The 18,530-nt window shown below is 40.9% G+C and overlaps 2 protein-coding genes across 9 annotated transcripts in view; one reads left to right on the top strand and one right to left on the bottom strand.

The window, feature by feature from the left end:
* STAB2 (stabilin 2) overlaps nucleotides 1-8,437 on the top strand; it is an 89,220-nt gene extending 80,783 nt beyond the window's left edge. For 2 of the 3 annotated variants that reach the window (XM_064456153.1, XM_064456133.1), the window contains 4 exons: nucleotides 2,069-2,176; nucleotides 4,866-4,994; nucleotides 6,101-6,220; nucleotides 6,887-8,437. In XM_064456153.1, the coding sequence (XP_064312223.1) occupies nucleotides 2,069-2,176; nucleotides 4,866-4,994; nucleotides 6,101-6,220; nucleotides 6,887-6,937 (408 nt within the window). In that variant the 3' untranslated portion in view covers nucleotides 6,938-8,437. The remainder of the gene's footprint in view (nucleotides 1-2,068; nucleotides 2,177-4,865; nucleotides 4,995-6,100; nucleotides 6,221-6,886) is intronic. The other variant, XM_064456144.1, reaches the window with a different exon arrangement.
* NT5DC3 (5'-nucleotidase domain containing 3) overlaps nucleotides 8,336-18,530 on the bottom strand; it is a 46,147-nt gene continuing 35,952 nt past the window's right edge. For all 6 annotated transcript variants that reach the window (XM_064456228.1, XM_064456210.1, XM_064456202.1 and 3 more), the window contains 9 exons: nucleotides 18,140-18,277; nucleotides 16,549-16,609; nucleotides 16,210-16,312; nucleotides 15,967-16,068; nucleotides 14,955-15,036; nucleotides 14,518-14,604; nucleotides 13,171-13,311; nucleotides 12,736-12,800; nucleotides 8,336-11,503 (listed from right to left, as the gene is read on the bottom strand). In XM_064456228.1, the coding sequence (XP_064312298.1) occupies nucleotides 11,242-11,503; nucleotides 12,736-12,800; nucleotides 13,171-13,311; nucleotides 14,518-14,604; nucleotides 14,955-15,036; nucleotides 15,967-16,068; nucleotides 16,210-16,312; nucleotides 16,549-16,609; nucleotides 18,140-18,277 (1,041 nt within the window). In that variant the 3' untranslated portion in view covers nucleotides 8,336-11,241. The remainder of the gene's footprint in view (nucleotides 11,504-12,735; nucleotides 12,801-13,170; nucleotides 13,312-14,517; nucleotides 14,605-14,954; nucleotides 15,037-15,966; nucleotides 16,069-16,209; nucleotides 16,313-16,548; nucleotides 16,610-18,139; nucleotides 18,278-18,530) is intronic.

The following is an 18,530-nucleotide window of genomic DNA, read 5'->3' as shown; positions in this document are numbered from 1 at the left end:
AGATTTACAAGTTTGCAAATGGCCAAGCTCTGACGTGCAGAACTTGAAGGAAGCTGTTTAGGTGGCCTGCAGGAATAGCAGGGTGGGGATACAGGCTTGATTCAACCCTTCTCTCAGCCTGGTAGGATTATGGGAGATGGCAGCGCGATAGGAGGAGAGATGAGAGCAACAGCTTGTCATTAAAGAAAGGTGTTGGCCTTTGCAAGGTTTCTTGGTAACTTTCTGGGAGAGGCAGAAGACAACAGCACAGCCTTGCTGAGAGCTAAAGCAGGCAAAACAGTGGGTTGCATTTTCATTACTATTTCACTGTATTTTAAATGCAAAAAATTATGTCCTTTTTGCAAATGGAAAGTATCCTTTGACATTTTAGGGGAACACATCCTTTGAAAACAACACCCAACTTCTCATTTTTAATTAAAAAAATACTCACTGCCCAAGCATTTCAAATGACTTCTGTGACAGCAACCCCTCGAGACCAAGGTTGGGACTCTGTTGTGGGTGATGCAGTATAGCTGAAAATGAAAATAAGAAACCATGTACCTGTGGCCTTGCAGTTAAAACGTGCTCTAGAAAATGACACTGGACCCAAGGAAAGTTGAGTGCCCAATATGCCAACTGGGATGGGGGGTGGGATTTTCACAGACACCAACAAGAAGGAAATAGATGCTACAGGAAGAGGTGCACAAATGACTCACCTGTTGCCTTTGCTTCCTCCCTCCTTCCCCTTTCAGGAGAAACTCCTTTGGCATGAGAACTGCCATTTATATTTTTAAAACCACCCTATACTGCAAACCCAGTAACTGCATTAATAAAGCATACCCTCAAGAGATATAAGGTGCACCAGCACGAGGCTTACCTGAATCACTCATTAGCATGCCAGGAGCTCTTTTGGATCACTTTGACCTGATATTTGAGTTAGAAGAGATTCTCCTTTAAAAAAATTCCTCCTTTCTTTAAAAGCTGCCAAGGGGACACTCTGAGCCCATTAACACAAATCTTGCTCCTGCCCCTCAAAGCTGGTTGGAAATTTGTAGCTTTTCTTCCTCCCTGGAAGACGTGAGCATGCCCCCCAAGTCTCCCTGCTGCAGTAAAGCTCAGTGGGGTGCCAGTGTGGGAAGGAGAGGTGGCAGCCACTTTCCTCACGTGCCCCGGGCAGCCAAGCACCCATCACGTCCCAGCACACCAGCTCAGAGCCCACAAGCTTTCCCCAGGACCCTGGCAGGGCAGCGCAGGGGTGAGCGAGAGGGAGGAGGACATGGTGGGACTCCCACACCGCTCCGCAGTGCCATCACAGCTAAGACCCTTCTTTTCTGGGCACAGAAAGTTGATGTGTGCTCCAGCGGCAGCATACCACCTCGTGCCAGCAGCAAGAGCAGGCAGCAGCTCCCGGTTCTGCTCACCAAGGAGAAACCATTTTGCCAGGATGCAATTTAAAGCGAAGTTTGCAATAGCACAGACACCCATGAACCCATGAAATGCAGGAGAGGCTCAGGATCAGCTCAAAGCAGTCAATGACTCCCATTATCAGCAGAGTCTAGAGAAGTGCTGGGGTGGCAATGACTGATCCCATCCCTCCCCCTTCTCATATCCTGATGAGCTGCCAAATGGGACCACTTCCAGCTCCCTGATGCTAGGCCACCAAATAATCTGCGGGCAGAAGCTCCTTATCAGTACAGGCCCAGTTCTCTCAAGCCAGCAAACCCAGTGCAAGTGGCATCCTCAGCACAGAAAGCAGCTGCAATGGAGGCAGGCTACAGCAATAACAACACTCCTAGGCAGAGCTTGGCAATTACACAAACATCACAAAAAAAACCCCTTACTTTTAAAAAAAAAAAAAAGAAATGCCTGAAGGCAATATGCAGGTAATGATGATGGCTACTTCATGCATAGGATAGCCATGACCAGCCTGGGACCATCCCAGGCTGATGTCCAGGGAGGCAGCGGTGTAAGTCACCATGTGATTTTCCTGTGTGTCAGTAACTGAGGTGAGGAAATAGTCTCAAGGTTTATTTCAGTCCCAAAGGGAGGAATGTTAAAGCTCAGCTTTCATTCCTCTTTCTCCTGGCAGAGCGAGATCAGATACGTGGACAGAAGTGCTATTGTTGAGTGGGATATAATCGCTTCCAATGGGATAATCCATGTCATTTCAGAGCCTTTAAAGGCTCCACCAGCACATGTAAGTACATAGTGATTTTTTTTTGGGTGGTGGGAGGTGACTGTGGCTTATATCATCCCAAACTCATTGCCGACATTCATATATTCCCAGTTTCCCCTCCCATATATGCAGTTTTGCCTCAAAAGATTACTTTGAAAGAAAATTAGTAATTGAGAACAAGGTGCCAGTGAAGCTTTTTCAAAATGTTTCTGTCTGAACAAGTTCTTCCCACAGTTATTTTATACAAATAAAATAAAATCTCCATTTTATAATGGAGCTTGTTTTTATAATGGAGGTTTGATAAAGCTCCGTTTCAGTTCTTCAAAAAATATCTTTCAAGCTTCTAAGGGAAATTTTTTACTCTTGGCTTTGCATTCATTCCTATCCAAAGCAACAAGGTGTTCTGAAAATATTTTTTGTCTGCATGAATCCCTGCAATGGTCCCAGTTATCCAATTTTCTCTCACATTAGAAAGGCCAAAGTAAACAGTGCATGGCAGAAGAGCACTGTTCAGAAAGGAGTGCTGTCCTCTCCATGGAGGCAAGTTGAGTTAGCAGCTGCGCTGCTTCAAGCGGGAATTAAAATGGTACAAGGCCCAGCAGCAGGGAGGCAGGAACATTGTTCTATATATTTCCCACCAGTAAAGTTTACTGCTTTGTACGAAAGGGAGGAAAAAACATTTTGTTCACCTGCAGCGCAACTGGGACGTTTCACAGAAGTGATCCCAGCTGCCCCTGGGAGAGGTGCACAGCAAGCACCTTTTTTTCCAGTACAAAATGTCTTCCTTAACAAAGTAAGTGTTCAGATGTGCAATGTTAACGCTCCCCAGCTCTGTTCCGCGCAGGGCACTCTGTGGCAGCCCAACATAGGCTCAAGCTGACCGGGTAAGAAGACCCACCACTGACTTAATCTGAAGACCTTCCCTTCCATCAGCGTAACTCATTCTGATCCTTCTCTCCATGTGCTGGAGGGGCCTCACTTATATTTACAGCCCATCCACCCCAGCTCTGATTTTGGAAGTGGCTAGCCAGCTACCTCCTTGGTCCACAAGATTAATCCTATCGATACCCTATTTCTCACCTTCATTTTGTTCTAAGCAACCCTTTCTCCTTTACAAAACAGCCCTCTTGTTCCTAGAAGCTCAGTAACATGCCTGCACAATCTCTGTTCACAAAAATCCCTTGCAGCCTACAATCCTCACAAGTAGAAAATTACACACTTGGGTAAAAGTGTAAATTACTGCCTGAAAATTATTCAAAATAATAGGCAATTTCTGCCAGTCTACAGCAGCATGATATCATAGTCTTTATAATACCTTTCACATGCTAGAGGGCAACTAAATATATTCTAACATTTAGCTATCCAGCTGCACCATGTAAATGACTTTGTTTTCTAAAAATTAATTGAAGAGAACATATCTATTAAGACAACAATGTGATTATTTTTGCCAGGGTAAGCTTAATGATTTGTTTTCTAGGCAGGAGGCCATGGAGCTAGGGCATCACATGGAAAAGCTAGAGTAAGAGCATATCCATTTCCAGACTCCTCCTCACCTCCCAGATTGCCAGCAAAGAGCACAGTGCTTTTGGGAGACTGCAGCCTCAGTGGCTGCATGCCCTGGGATCCCTCAAACTTATCACCCCAAAACTGCCAGTCACCTTCATGATATCAGTCTATCAGGCCACAGAGCTGCAGAAAGCAAACCGAAGTCAGAGCCTGGAGGCATTCCTCCCCTTTAGATTAAATCCAGATCACGAGATAATTTTTTTCAGTCCTTCATGTTTAATAAAATATTTGTAAGGTGTTACATACAGGTACTTGGATTGGCACTTTACCTGCTCAACTGAAGGATGATTTCAGGTTAAAGGCATTGCAATGTTTTGGGACAATAGAGGAAATTTTTTCACAGTGAGGACAGTCACCATTGGAATAATCTCCCCAGGGAAGTGGTTGACTCGGCCATGTTGGACACCTTCAAGAGTCATCTGGACAGGGTGCTGGGCCATCTTGTCTAGACTGTGCTCTTCCTAGAAAGGTTGGACTAGATGATCCCTGAGGTCCCTTCCAACCTGGGATTCTGTGACCTACAGAAGGCAGGTGTTGGGCCGCTGCAGAGCCAAGCCCTGCACACGCTCTGCACAGGCTCCCTCTAACCAGCAATGAGATGGGCCTCGTCTCAGGTGCGGTTTGGTTTGAGCCCTGGTAAGCAGGGCTCAGAGGATGGTATGGCTGCCAATAGCTGGCAATAACCAAAACCTCCCCAGCGTACAAAGCAGCAGGGAATAAGCTTGAACCCATGCAGAGCCCTCTGGGGTTTGTGGCACAGGTTTCCAAAGCTGTTTGAGGGAATTTGGTACTCGCTCCTCCTCAGGCCAGTGAGGTTTCAGCCTCATCCAGCCTCTGCCGCTACTTTGAAAAAACTGACCAGAAAAGATCCCTTAGGCGTACTCTAACTTCAAGGACATAAGGAAGACAAAACTGTACTACAGCCAGTATCCAGCGGCCAGCACCCTGAAAAAAATTAATTTGTAATTACTATCAAAAGGTCATATTTAACCATCTCTAGGGATCATGTACCAGGAAACTCGAGCACAACAGCAGTTCATGTTCAGGACTAGGGCATATCTTAAAGGGACACTGCATGTGCTTGGGTGCTGGAAGGCAACTAGTGCCCACACTGTAGCTCGCTCACTCTCTCTTTTGCTTCCAGGCTCCTCTCCATGCTAGTACTGGGACAGGAATATTCTTCGGCATCTGCCTGGTTACTGGCATTGTGGCTTTTATCGGATATTCTTACCTCAGGTTCAGGAAGAGAAACACAGGCTTCCAGCACTTCAAGGTAGGCAGCAGACGGGAACACAAAGCAGAGAGGGGCAGCACTACCCCAGACCCACCGCACCTCCCAAACTCACAGCCTCCAATTTCTCCCTGCATTTTATTAAGCTAGAAACGTTCCTGATTGCTTTCCCACTTGAATCATTCAGACTAAAACATGGAGAAAGTGGGGAAGGCTCACACACTTGTCTGGGGCACAAGCTTACATTTGCCTACTGCTCCCCCACACCTCTCCCTCCAGGGTGCCCAATGGGCTCCTGCTCTCACAGACACTTCCAACACCAAGAACTAGCCAAAAGCTTATTTAACTACACAGCACCCATGTAGAAGTCTTTGTCTCACTAGAAAGCTCACCCTTAGGGAAGCAGGTAATTACAACCACTGAAAGGGCACCTGTTCCCTTCCCCTTCCTCTGTGGCATTCCTAATAATTCTGCTGCTCTGGAGGTTGTAATGTTTGATAGGAGAAAGGACAGATTCAAAAGTCAAGCAAATTGAAATGATTGTCAGGATTGAAAAGTGTAAATTTTTATACTGATGGGCTCTCATGCTTGCTTTCTCTTAACTAACTTTGCCAGCCTCATGTAGTATCATGATGATGCGAAACCAGCCAGCAGCGACCGAGCTACTCAGAGACAAGGGATAACAAAAAAAGTGTTCCAAAATACACAAAAATCAGTCTAAAAGAGTCTACCTAGAAGTAACCAGAAACCCCTTCCTATTCTAGACCCTGCATAACATGAATTGTCTTCTAGAAACAAAATCAGGAGCCATGAGCCAGGGGAAATGCTTGTATTTGTATATAGTTGCAATGACAGTGCTCAGGATCAACCAGGTACATTTTGTTGCCGGCACAATGCCAGAGTAACACCCTCTCCCATTCTTTGCTGAGGCTTTAAAATAATAAGGGAGAGAAGAAAGGTGCCAGTGTTAAGTGACCAGAGATAACAGAAGGGCCTGGGACACAATCCATGCCCAGAGACACTGACTTAGATGACAAAGCCAGTTCAGTCACAACACTGTACCAGTCAGTAATGACGCTTAAGTGCCCCACTTAATGCGCTGTTAGGAGGAGGATGGATTTTAAGCACGTTTGTGTGATTTTATGTAGTCAAAAGATGACACTGACGTAACATCACTGGACAAGTCACAGCCTTCAAACATCACCAACCCCTCATACGAAAGTTCTTCTGCGCTGACTCCACCAGAACCTACTTACGATCTTTTCTCAGTAAGTGTTCATTTTGATTTGAGATTGAGACACAACTAAAATCATGGTAAAAGGGAATTACTTTACAAAAGGAAAATGTCTAGTTGGAAAAAAAGAAAAAGTAATTTGGGAAAACACCATTCAAGTTCCTGGCTTTCCTGTCTCACCGCTGCTAGAAATTGGGTAGCCCCACTTGTACCAAGACTAAGGCTGTGGTCTACAGCTGTGTCTCAAGCAACAACTAGTGAGGCTGCAGTCTACCTTCAAAGAGAGCTGAATTAAATTGGCCTTCAAATGCTGCTGGATGCCAGTGACATGTCTATACAAACTTAAAAAGCCCTCCAATTTTATCTTCCTTTCTCTTTACTGCAAATGCATTTGAGTGCCATGCCAGCACTCTGCAAAGAATTGGAAATGCAATGGGAAGGGCGCTGGGAAACAAGGGAAGGAAGGATTAAGTAAAGCTACAATACCGGAATAGCCTCAATGGTCCAATTTAGCAAGACCCTCATGTACATGCGGCGTCTAAAATCAAAATAAACCTTTTTGCATCCAATAAAGAGACTTGTCTGGTACAAAAGTGTCAGGTACAAACTCTGCCATCTGTATGGACAAATTTGCCAAAAAGTGACTTTTGTTTCTTAATGCAATGTTCAAGTCCGATTTTCATTTTTTTCTATTTTACAGGATTCAGATGACCAGCAGCTTGTGATGAGCGGTCCTCATGATCAGAATTAAAGACTGAATTTGGCATTAGTCAATTATAACACAGGTTTCTATTTACACTTACTGTGAAAAAACAGCACCTACACGTTTCAGGGAATAAAATCACATTACATATTAAAAACTAAAAGAGCACAGCTTTAAAGTGCAGCCTATAGCGTTCCCAGAGTTACTAACCTCAGAAGCGGTGGCCGTATCTGAGCATTATCAACTGAGAGTGCCAAATGCAAAATGTACTTTCAGAGAACCTACCCAGAAGTAAACACACTTCTCGGTGAAAAGTGCAAGATTTTCACACTAGCCTGCTATTTAACTGCTTTTGTTCTTCTTCACAGACTTTAAAGTGGCCTCAAAGACACTGCTAAATTGGCAAATATCCTAATTTTGCTAGTACTCCCAGCTCTACACTTTCATTTTGGCTCAGTTACAACTACGACTGGCAAGTGTGAAACAGAACATGTGTTAAACCTGTATTTTTAAACTGAGAGGATTTTTTGCTAGTATACTTTCTTGTAAGAATTTCAGCAGCAGGAAACACAACCACCCTGCCCACCCTGATTGCCCGCTCTAGCTTTTCTCTCCTTCCCCTAACTTGACTGTGTTTTGTTTACATCTCACCTCACTGTACAAAGGGAAATAGTAACTGTAGCAACTTTAGCAAGAAATATAGGTGATATGAGGGTATTTGAATAGTAACCAATTTTTACTCAATCTATTTTTGTGGAAAGTGCACAAAGAAAATTATGTACTTGCCATCTCATGTCCACACTCAGATTTTTGGGTCTATGGGGACCACAAGTTACCTGCTTGTTCGCATGCCGTAATTTTACCAAGCACGTTAACATTACCTTTCAACCAACGCACAGCAATAACAGCTGCAATTTTCACCACACTATTAGAAGTGAATCAAACTTGAGTTTAAATCGCTCTTTCCTTCCCTCAAAACATTAATCATAGCAAATCGAGAGAACACTGTAGAAACCACAAAACAGCAAGACAAGGAAGATTTCTTGCTGGCAGCAGTAACATTCCCCTGTGATATGCTTCCTGGCATCTACCATGCGTGGGGAGCAGGAGGGAAGGTGTTGCTGCAGAAAAGCATTAGTTACCTCCGCGAGCAACCCCAGGATGCCTCCTGTCAGAACAAGGTATGCAGGCAAATCCAGGGTTGTGGACACAAGCACAACCAGGGGAATCTAGTGTGTAAACATGCCTGGATGAGAGAGAGACTGAAGTCATTTCCATAGCTCCTCTCCTTGCCCCCTTATACATGCCTGTTTTTACCTGTAAGATATTAAAATATTTAGAACACAAACATACATATTTAGGGTGTTTTCCCCACAGAGTTTTGTGATTAATACTACTCATGTTCCTTCCTTCTCCCCAGTCACCCAAAATATTAAGGCTCATAGAGACCAGAAGATGAAGTCCAAGCATTTATTTTTGTAACAATCATTAAATATTTTTATCACAAAAAAAGTTTCCACAGTTCATTAAACTCTTCTTTTACTGACAGACTATTCTCTTCAGAGTTTCTGATAGAACAGAAAGAAAATTTCTTCTTGCTTTGGTGATCAAATAAACTGTACTCCCAAAACGAACATAAAGAGACACTGCCCTTTAGACATGCTCAAACAGCTCTTTAAAGTCAGTAACGTAACAAGGTTAAAATAAGTATTGCAGAGCGCGCTGAGGTGTACAGCTCAAGTTCTCTGAAATCATTATAAAAATGCAAGACATTTTTAAAATTTGAAGAGGAGCGCTCTACCATTGAAAAATAAATAATACACTTTAAAATTCTTGCTTAATTTCATATTATATATAGTTGGGTTGTTTTAAAGGAACATAACCCTCCCGTAATGATTTTTTTTTTCATGCAATGTTGTTTATTTCAAGAAGTCATGCAACATAAACAAGGTTTTACTTCAGCTGGCTTTTGTAACACGGCGTTCTACAGAAGTTTGATTTTTAAGTTAAGCGAAGGGGACAGGAGGAAATAATCTTGAAACAAAATGTGTATTATGTGGATAACATCATCCAACCCAATCAAACTGTTCCTGTTTAGCACAGGAAAATTAGGCAAACTGACTCCTAGCCAGCTTTAAAAGAAATGTCACAGAGCTATAGCCAACATTATCGAATTCAGTAATGCAGAACTGAGTAACACAATACTACTATTTGCTGGTATTAAGATGAAGAATGTACAGTGGTTTGGGGTTTGGTTTTTGTTTCTTTTTTTAAACAGGGCATTGAAATCTCTGGAGCATGAGAGGTGCTACACACATGTAACACCAAGTCCAGTTCTAGCTGAGCATCAGGACAAAGAGCTAGAGGCAAATTGGGGATATTTCCATCCTGACATTTCATTATCAAGTTATGCTAAATATTTCTCGCACAGCCCCACCAACAAGTCTCCTGATAAAGCCAAACTAACTTTCTGCAAAACTTTATCTTTTTCTTCCAGCAAAACAGCAGGACTGTCAGATGAATTTACTCAAGTATATTCATCTGTTTAAATACACACACTTCAGCAGTGTTGCACATCAAGTTTGAAACAGGAGCACAAGAAAACCACAAACAAAATCTATAATCGCCTCTGAGGACTTCAGACTGATTTCAAGCATACAGGAAAACTGCTTATGAAATTGTGCAGGCTAGATTAGAATACATTCTTTACTTTGCAAACATGCTTTTAAAAATATGATACTGCATATGAAATTCAATATAGGTACTTGCACGTAATACAGACAGGTTAAAAAAAAAAAACCAAGAAAACTTTTGGTCACCAAAAGTTTGTTTACCTGGGAATCACGGTAGGAAGCAAATGATATCCCAAAATGAAGAATACCAAATGCTGTATATTTTGTTAATTATATGCTTTTAAAATCAGAACCTTTACTAACTAAAATTTGAAAAATATTAATCATATTATGCCTTCTAAAATGGCTGCTGGGGGAAGCACCAGTTAAAAAAAAACCAAACGTTTCCTTTGGATGCAGAGAAAGGAAAGCATCCTTATCTAAGAACAACTATATAGCAGTTCTATAAAGTGCCTGTTTGAGGAAACACATCAACAGATGTCTTCCTTGTGCAAAATAGACATTTTTCAGCTCAAATCTTTGGAACATATTATGTTACCCAGAGTTGGTGTTCATGCATTACCTGTAACTTCAGTAATTCAATAAAACTTCTAAACTGCACCGCCAGAATTATTTTGATTAATTCAAACTGTCCACCACCCCAATTCAGCTTTGAGGGCTTGAGCTAAAAAAAAAAAAAGTCAGACAACTCTGGTTTTTGTTTTCTCATTTCTTAGTTTTTCTTTTAAATCATTTGCCCATTGTGCATGTTTACTTTAGACTGTAAAAGTCCATTAGTGAAGGCCATATGAAATACATTCTCTCCTAGGGAACAGCAAAACCACATTGCATACTACTGTAAGACACTTAAAATTTTAAAAAGCAGCATTTAGGATCAATCTAAAGCCAGACAGAGATCTGTCTCCACTCTGAAATGCAAAATGCAAGACCTCTTGAGATGGCTTCATTATCAGAGAGGGGATATTTGAAGTATTTTGAAATTTAAAAAGAAAGATGCCTAAGAGTTATCAAAAAGGAAGCTGAAGCACCCAAGTTACTGCCACTTTCAGTTTTTAGGCTCAGGTCCACCTACAGCCAAGCACAGGCATTACAAGAACAGAAACAGCACAGGCAGGAGAAAAAGGCCCCATCAGCCTGAGCCCACCTGAGCTGTACCCACTGCGATGCAGCAGAGCCACACCAACACTACGCAGCAGTTAGTTCAGCTACAGGTAAGGCTCTAGCTATGGCAGCAAGGAAAATTAAAATGGGTACACCATCTTTCTCAGTCTCACCATAAACTGGCTACTAACTGCATATCACTGAATTACTAATACTGGGTTTAAGCTTTTCAGTGCCAAGCTCCATTACAGGCTCCAGCTGGAGTTCTGATCGGGGCCAGAACAGAAAGTATAGGTACTTCTTTGTAAACCACAAGGCTGCAGATCGAAATTTCCAATGAACAACCAAACAAAAACAACCACCCCAGAACACCACCAGTGCTTTCCCTCAGATTAGCACTCCCTCCCAGCCCACTATGATTTTGGCAGTCCATCATGTCTTCTGTGCGTAAGAGGAGTTTTCACATCTCCGAGCAGGAGTGTGGAAAATGGGTACAATGCTTATGAGAACAAGTATTAATTAAATCTAAATCAAGATAACAGATTTTAAGTTACTTAAATAAAATACATGTACATTTAAAAAAAAAATTGCCCGTTTTAGAGAGAACAAGCCAAATGCTTATTTGACCTGAACTGTCTCTTGTAGGAAGGGTACTCTGAATGTACCAGTGCACAGCTGGTCTGACCAGCTCGGAAGTTCATGCTGCAAAGGAGTCCTTCTGGGGTAAAATGTGTAATCAGGCTCATAGTTCAAGAGACAACTCAATGATGCCATGTAGATATCTGCAAATCTAGAGAGACGTCTTAGGAAATAAGTTGGATTCTCATCAGTTCTGAATAAGCTTCCAAACTGTGCGTTGAAGAAATTCCTGTTCATCTCCCTGTTCCCCAAAAAAAAAAAAAAACAAAGAGAACAAAGTGAACACAACGGCACACATCTCTCTACCAGCTAGCATCAGGAACCTGAAACATCCAGTTCCTATCATGTTCTACGCATTCTTGCCATTGCACTTCAAACCACTTAAATGCACCACAACAGAACTTCCTGCACCTCTTGCACATATGTAGCCCAGACTGAGCAGTCACAGTAGTGAAAAGCTTCACACCTCTCCCGCTAAAACCAGTCATAAGTTGCTTCCAACTTCAGAAACATGACATCAAGCCTTCCCTTCTAGAGATTGTAAAAGACTACTTTTGCCTTCATCTAAATCCTAATGACATCCCTTTGTCACAAAGATAAAAGACCTTTTCAAAAAGCACAAAGATTTGGCTTAATGTACACAAAAAGCCTGAACACATCTTGGAATTAACTTCCGCTATTATCATTCCCATTTCATTTACTTCCACATTTCTGGGGAAGGCTGCTGGCGCTACAGCTGCTGGCCTTGCCAACTGTGCACTTCACACACCCTGCAGTTATGGATTGCTGTGTCGTGATAGTAGATTTTTAGGAGTTTTAGCCCTATTACCTATCTCTGTGATGAGTCCACTGCTAAATCCAGTCTAGTGCAGAGCCCAGTTTCTGCATATTCTAAGATGTATTGTATGTAATCTGAAGAAATCACCTAAAAAAACTGAAGAAGGGGTTTATTTAAAAAGAAGGGTAGATGTGGTGCTTAAGGATATGGTTTAGTGGTAGACTTGGCAGTGATAGGTTAGCGGTTGGACTCTATGATCTTAAGGGCCTTTTCCAACCTTAACGATTCTATGATTCTAAGCGACCTAAGCCTTGATACAGAAACACATTTTTAAATCATGCAGAAGTCAAGCTGTGTAATCAATATCAATGGTGACAGCTGAACAGAGAGGGACAGTAGCACTAAGACGAGAAGAAAAAGTATTTGATCTGATGCTACCCTTTCAGGCAGACAAGTAACATCTGTTCCAAAGAAGGGGAACAGGGAGAAGGGGTTCATATGCACAAAGGGTGAGAGGAGAGAAGAGCTGCAGGGGTAGAATATTGCTTTACACAGATAACTTTAGAAGGTCTGTAACTACCAGGGAATACAAATCAGGGACGGATAGAAATACTGAAGAAGCCTGTGGAAGATAACACATAGAACACTTGGCTACCATGAAGCATATTACAAATTCATCATCTCCCATGTCTTACCTCATTTCCTTCCTTTCCTTCTTCCATTCTTCTAAAATTATTTGTGAATCAGGATCACGGTGAACCTGGAATGTAAAGTATGGATGACAGGTAACTAAGGATGCCCTTGTAAATGAGCTTTTCCATTAATGAACCCTCATCAGCTAACATGACAAGAGCAGTGCTTCAGAGACCAGTGTATAGAAGTTACCACATGCACTCTAAACAACTGAAAGCAAGAATCAATCCAGGCTGACAAGTGGTGGAAGAGAACAAGATTTTGGTAAAACTCTTATTAACTAGATGCACAAATAATTGCATTTATTTATCTACAGTCAGACTGGTGAACTTTAATGAGACAGAAAGCACTTGCAACGTCAATGTCCAGCATTCAGAAACTCTGCTGGATCCCTTCTGCTACACAGAGCCGATTACACACACACACACACAACAAACCTGCATGTGTTCCAGTAATCCTGTCAAGGTTTGCAGCCAGGTCATGGTTTGAATGTACTTCTCTGTGTTCATGATTTTAATCTCTGATCGTAACTCTGGAATAATCGCACCAGTGCGCCAGCCATGCTTCAGGGTCAAATCCTATTTACCAAGAATTACAAAGTACGAGTATTAGTCTTAAAAAGAACTACTTAGAAGAACTGAAGAATTTGACCATTGTTTATCCCAAAGGGGCACTAATTTAATCGCTTCTTATGCATAAGCAGAAATATTAAACAGCGGGACTTAACTGTGCCAACAGGCAATAGATTTCAATTTTAGAGTAAGCTTCGAACCCCACATTTTTAAGAAGAGAGACAAAGAACACATACACACTTGCAAGTAAGCACTAATTCATTAGGTTTAAACAAACAGTAGGAAATTCCTCTAGTAGATGAGGCCTCTGCTGCTGTCAGATGTATCTGGAGGAAACTGTGTTTTAGGTTCATGGTATTTACCCATAGGCTTAGCTGACAGAAGGATCCTAGCAGAACCCCCAGCTATTCAAGCTCTTCCTGAAAAGTACAGGATGAGGGAGCTGCCACCTGTGCTCTCTCCTCCATTGTGCTCTCTCCTCCATCGTGCCAGAGAAGAGAGATGCATCCTCCATCCTTTGGCGCTCAGCTTTCTAAAGCACCCAAACTTACTTTTCTTTTTAAAAGCAGATTGGGTCAAAAATGTTAACCTCTGCTGCTGCTGAAACATGTTACCGCAGCTTGGCACTGGAAAGTCATATCCAGGCATTCACACACAACCAATTACAAAAGAGTTAAGCAGTGATCATTTACATTAAAGTAACAGTTAACAGTACATTTGTTCGTAAGGTAGTAAGAAAATGCCTGGATAGTGGGGCTACAAAACATAGCAAGATCTCAGGAAGAAAGAAAGTTTACCATTAGTGACAGGAAGATTGCTTCCTGCGTTCAAACCAGAAGTTCATTCAGCTCTTATTACACTTGGTAGTAAATGTCATCTGGATCAGACACATCCCGTACATGTGGGTATCTGTACTCTGTTACATTTGACACAATCAGTATCTGGGGGTCAGGAATACAGACTCACACATTCCTGAGCGGAGTTTGTAAACAAGTTAAATACTACAAGTCAGGTGGGAAATATGGTTGGCCTTTTACAGCACCAATTTTCTTCACTGCAAGAAAAGTAATATGGCTTAACTACGAACTCAAACTTTGTTGTATTTAGAAATCTCAAATGAAAGTGTGTTATGTTGAATCACTAGGGAGGAAGAGATGAAAACTAACAAAAAGCCTCATCTTTTACCCTATTTTGTGAAAGTAAACTACTTACTGCCAAATCACTGTAAATGTGATCACCAAAGTAGAGAACCTTAGAGCCTCTCCAGCCAGTAAGCTTCAGAAATTCATACAAGTTACCCTGCGGAAACAGTGACACGTACATTGTAGCAGCATGCGACTTGCACCTTCACGGGCACAAAAAGGGAATTTAGTACACCCCTAAAAGTATTTTTACATCAAGAACCTTGTCGTCAGTTTATATATTATGAAACCCAAATTTTACAGGCAATTTCAGAAATACTATCACTTCAAGAAGCAAGGAAATTGCAGACACACAATACCAAAAATTAATTTTTACCACTTCAATCATGAAAATAATGCTCTTAAAAAGCACATCTACTTTTCAGAAGCTTTATGATATCTAAAGAAGTTGGGGATTTTAAAAAATAGGTATTAAATTTGAACTGAAAGGGTTTACTGAAAGCATACCTGTTTGTAGATCTGACCTTTCTGCAGCTTGTGGATTTTGTCCCAAAGCAACACTCCCCTTTCATTCACTTTCCGAAATGGTCTAGAATAGAATTATATACAATTGTTACACTCCTGTGGATATTCTGTTGCCTTTTAGGATGAGAGTAAAATTTTAATATTAAAAATATTCATCTTTCAAAACAAAAACACACTTCTACCATCTGAATATTTTGTAATACATGGAAAAAGCAAAGCTCCAAAACTTTGGCTTTAGCCAGCGAAATGCAATGTATAAATGAGTTTGAGAACAGCTGTTGAGAACTAAGGCAGGGATCCCAAACAAAGGGGAAGACACACGTGTGAATTGCCTGCCATTAAGAAGGACAGAAGGGAACACAAAAGAAGTAAAGATGAGTAAAAATCTTGCCCAATACCTCATTTTGCACAACTGAACTGAAGAAGGGGCAAGATGTACAAAGTTCTTTTTGAAATTAAACCAAAAAAAGGGGGGGAAAAATCCCACCTTGCTCTATCTCACTTTCGAATCATAAGTACACATAAAGGAATAGGTCTTTTTCAAGAGTAGTGCATACGCATTAAAAATGCATTAGTTCAAATACTCCAGTCTGTCAGCCAGACTGCCCTTTAAGTATCATGTATGACTAAACAAAAACAGAAGCAATGAAAGACACTTCCAGATAAGGGGCTAATTCTGAAAAGTATCAAAATTTCCAGGTTTATTAGGAAAAGAACACCACCAACTTACACGCTAAGATGTTAAAAACTGCTGCTGTGATCCTAACTCAGTCCAGTAGACCTGTAGTAGCTACTGGAACTTTCTTGGGTAAGAAATGGTAAATATTTGGACTTCAGAATGGGGTGTTACTGCATTCTGTAGTGACCTGGAACAGGATTTCATCGAATATGACTTCATTTTACATTGCATCCAAATTAAAATACTTCGTATCGCACTCTGTAGTCTTATATGAAACAAGCTTCTTAAATCATTCTTTACTGACTAAATACCCACCTTCGCTTATCATTGAAAAAGTTTGGCTTATCAGCCTGTACAATGACCACATCAAAGAGGTCCCTCCAGTCCTTGCCAACTATGAACTTCATGCCTTTGTCCCTAAAAAGGACAGAGGAATATTAACAGTGAAGAGTAACAGAAGTGCAGTTATCTGTGCAATATAATGAATTACATTCAGGAACCTCATCCTCCCCATCCTTTAAAAACATACAGTTGAACAGCAAACAACTGTTCCCTTACACAAAGCTGCTGGGACTGTTTGTGATGAGAAACATCTTCTTGCCATGATCAGCCAGCTTAGCTAACACCGCACGCGTTTGTTCAGCATAGCATATGTATTTCTCTGTGAGGATTGAGGAAAATACAATATTAATTGAAAAAGGTTTTCACAAGAATTTTCTCTGCATTCAACCAAGGTTTCAGAAAATGAGGTTATACTTAACAAAGGCACATTAGACAAGTGGAAATAACTCTTTCAAGCTTTAAAATTTAGAATTTGTAATCCTAAATAAGGAAGCCAGAAAGATCATTATACTAGCAGTGAAAAAAGCTGTGACAGATGATCTCATTAGTACTTACCAATATCTGCTTCAATTGCTCTGTACATTATTCCTTTGATGTGGACATCCCTTATTGAATCCTGTGAGGAAAGCAACAGAACACTAAAGAACTGAAAAATTTTCAGTTACAAAACCCATGCTTACTGCATAGCAGTAGTAATTTGTTTTTAAACAATTCCTTTCTCTGAATTACACTTTTAACTTTACAGAAATGCCATGTGATGTTCATTTTTTAATATATATGTGTGTATATATATATCACCACTAGACAAAAAGTAAGCCTGTCCTCCAAGAAAATAACTTCACACTTTTGGGAAGCACAAAACTGTACAGCACGGGCTGTTTTACGTAACAGCTGTGAAAGGGTGCTCAGAAGGGTGAAATGGGGTGAAAGCCCTCTGCAGAAGCAGATTCACCACAGATTGCCAATGACCTTTGGAGCAGAACACATTCATTTCCTCTTGCACCAAAAAAAAAAAAAAAAAAAAAAGAGAAAAAAAGCTTTTAGTCAGATAGATTTTAGATTGCGATCCCTCACAAAAGCCCTACTTATTTAAAAAAGAAATTTATGAGCAGATGAGAGAAGCTAAATGCTTAAGCAAAGTACCCATAAGGTGTTCTGAAGCTATTTGGCAGCTCTCCTGAGCCAACTCTGCACCAGACCGCTTTGTTTAGGACAGTGGTACTGTCAATTTGGTACTTACATGGAATATGTTCTAAGGGTCCTCAAAAATGCCACTATAGGGCTTCCAAAGTGTTGGTAATGTTGAGCAGTACAGAAGTTTCTACAAGCACTTCAGCAGAAACCACAAGAACTAGTCTTCTGGCTCTATGTAACCATAGGCAGAAGGTAAAATCACTCTGCAGGTCAAAAGTTTCTTAAAATCCATCTGATCTACTTCGGAAACTGCGACATTCAACATTCAGATGCATCACATATGCTGAACAACTACACAAGTTTAATACATGTCAACAAAGGGCTAGGAGAAAGTTTTGGATGGAAAGCTTGTGCAGACAAATACCATCAACTTGGGCATGACCTCTTCTGTTCTTAAATACCCATGACACAAAATTACCTCCTCTGCAGGATACGTCCTGAACAATCAAGAGGGTCAAATTACTCTAGTCGTTATTACTAGACTTTTTTGGAAGAGGAATAGAGGAAAAGAGGTGAAATAGATATGCCAAAAGCAAAAGAGAGCAAATGACGTACAGAGGCAGTACAACTGAAAGCTCCAAACTGGAATTCCCTACAGCCTCTTACAATTCCTGCTAGTGAGAGAAGTATACCTTTAATAACAATCAAAAGAAGCTTTATCGGCATACAAGATCTTCTTTACTTTCTCCCTATTCACACCTCAAACCTACAAAAAGAGCAACAGCCCTAGAATGTCAGATTTGAAACAAATTTCAAATTATTCTGTATTTCTTTTCCAAGGTCTACCTTCATTTTACCTATGTTTTTATGGTTGTATAGCAATAATTACTCTTTACAAAACCTAAAGTTGAAGTATTTCACTGAGGCTGGTGCAACAGGTTGAAGCTTCCGGAAGTGCTCACAGAAAAGACACACAAATGTAGAAGTTTACCTAAATCTTCAAAGCTAATACCTTGACATCTTTGTACAGATGAACAGGCTCATAGTCTATGTTGTTTTTCAGAAAATATTCATTCACACAAGAAAGGAGTGTCATTTCTGGCAAGGAAAATATATCCATGAATTGCTTCATTGTATTTCCTTGTGAGCTCTACAGGGGTGGGGGGGTGAAGAAAAGCAAAAAAAAAAAAAAGAAGAAGAAAAAAGGGTGAGGCATTTCTCAAATTAGAACACTTTCATTCCTTCAGTATAAACACTTCATCTTCATCACAGATATTCAGCTTTTGCCATCACTGTTTGGACTACTGTAGGTTCTTTTCGAACTAACAGACTCTCAATAAAATAACTCAATAAAAGTGTTGGCTTTATTTTAAGAATTAATTATGACTCATTATGAATTAAAA

Source organism: Phalacrocorax carbo, chromosome 1 (genome assembly GCF_963921805.1).
Source record: "Phalacrocorax carbo chromosome 1, bPhaCar2.1, whole genome shotgun sequence".
NCBI lineage: Eukaryota > Metazoa > Chordata > Aves > Suliformes > Phalacrocoracidae > Phalacrocorax > Phalacrocorax carbo.
Note: the sequence above shows the minus strand (reverse complement) of the source record. Positions and strands in the feature narration are given on the sequence as shown.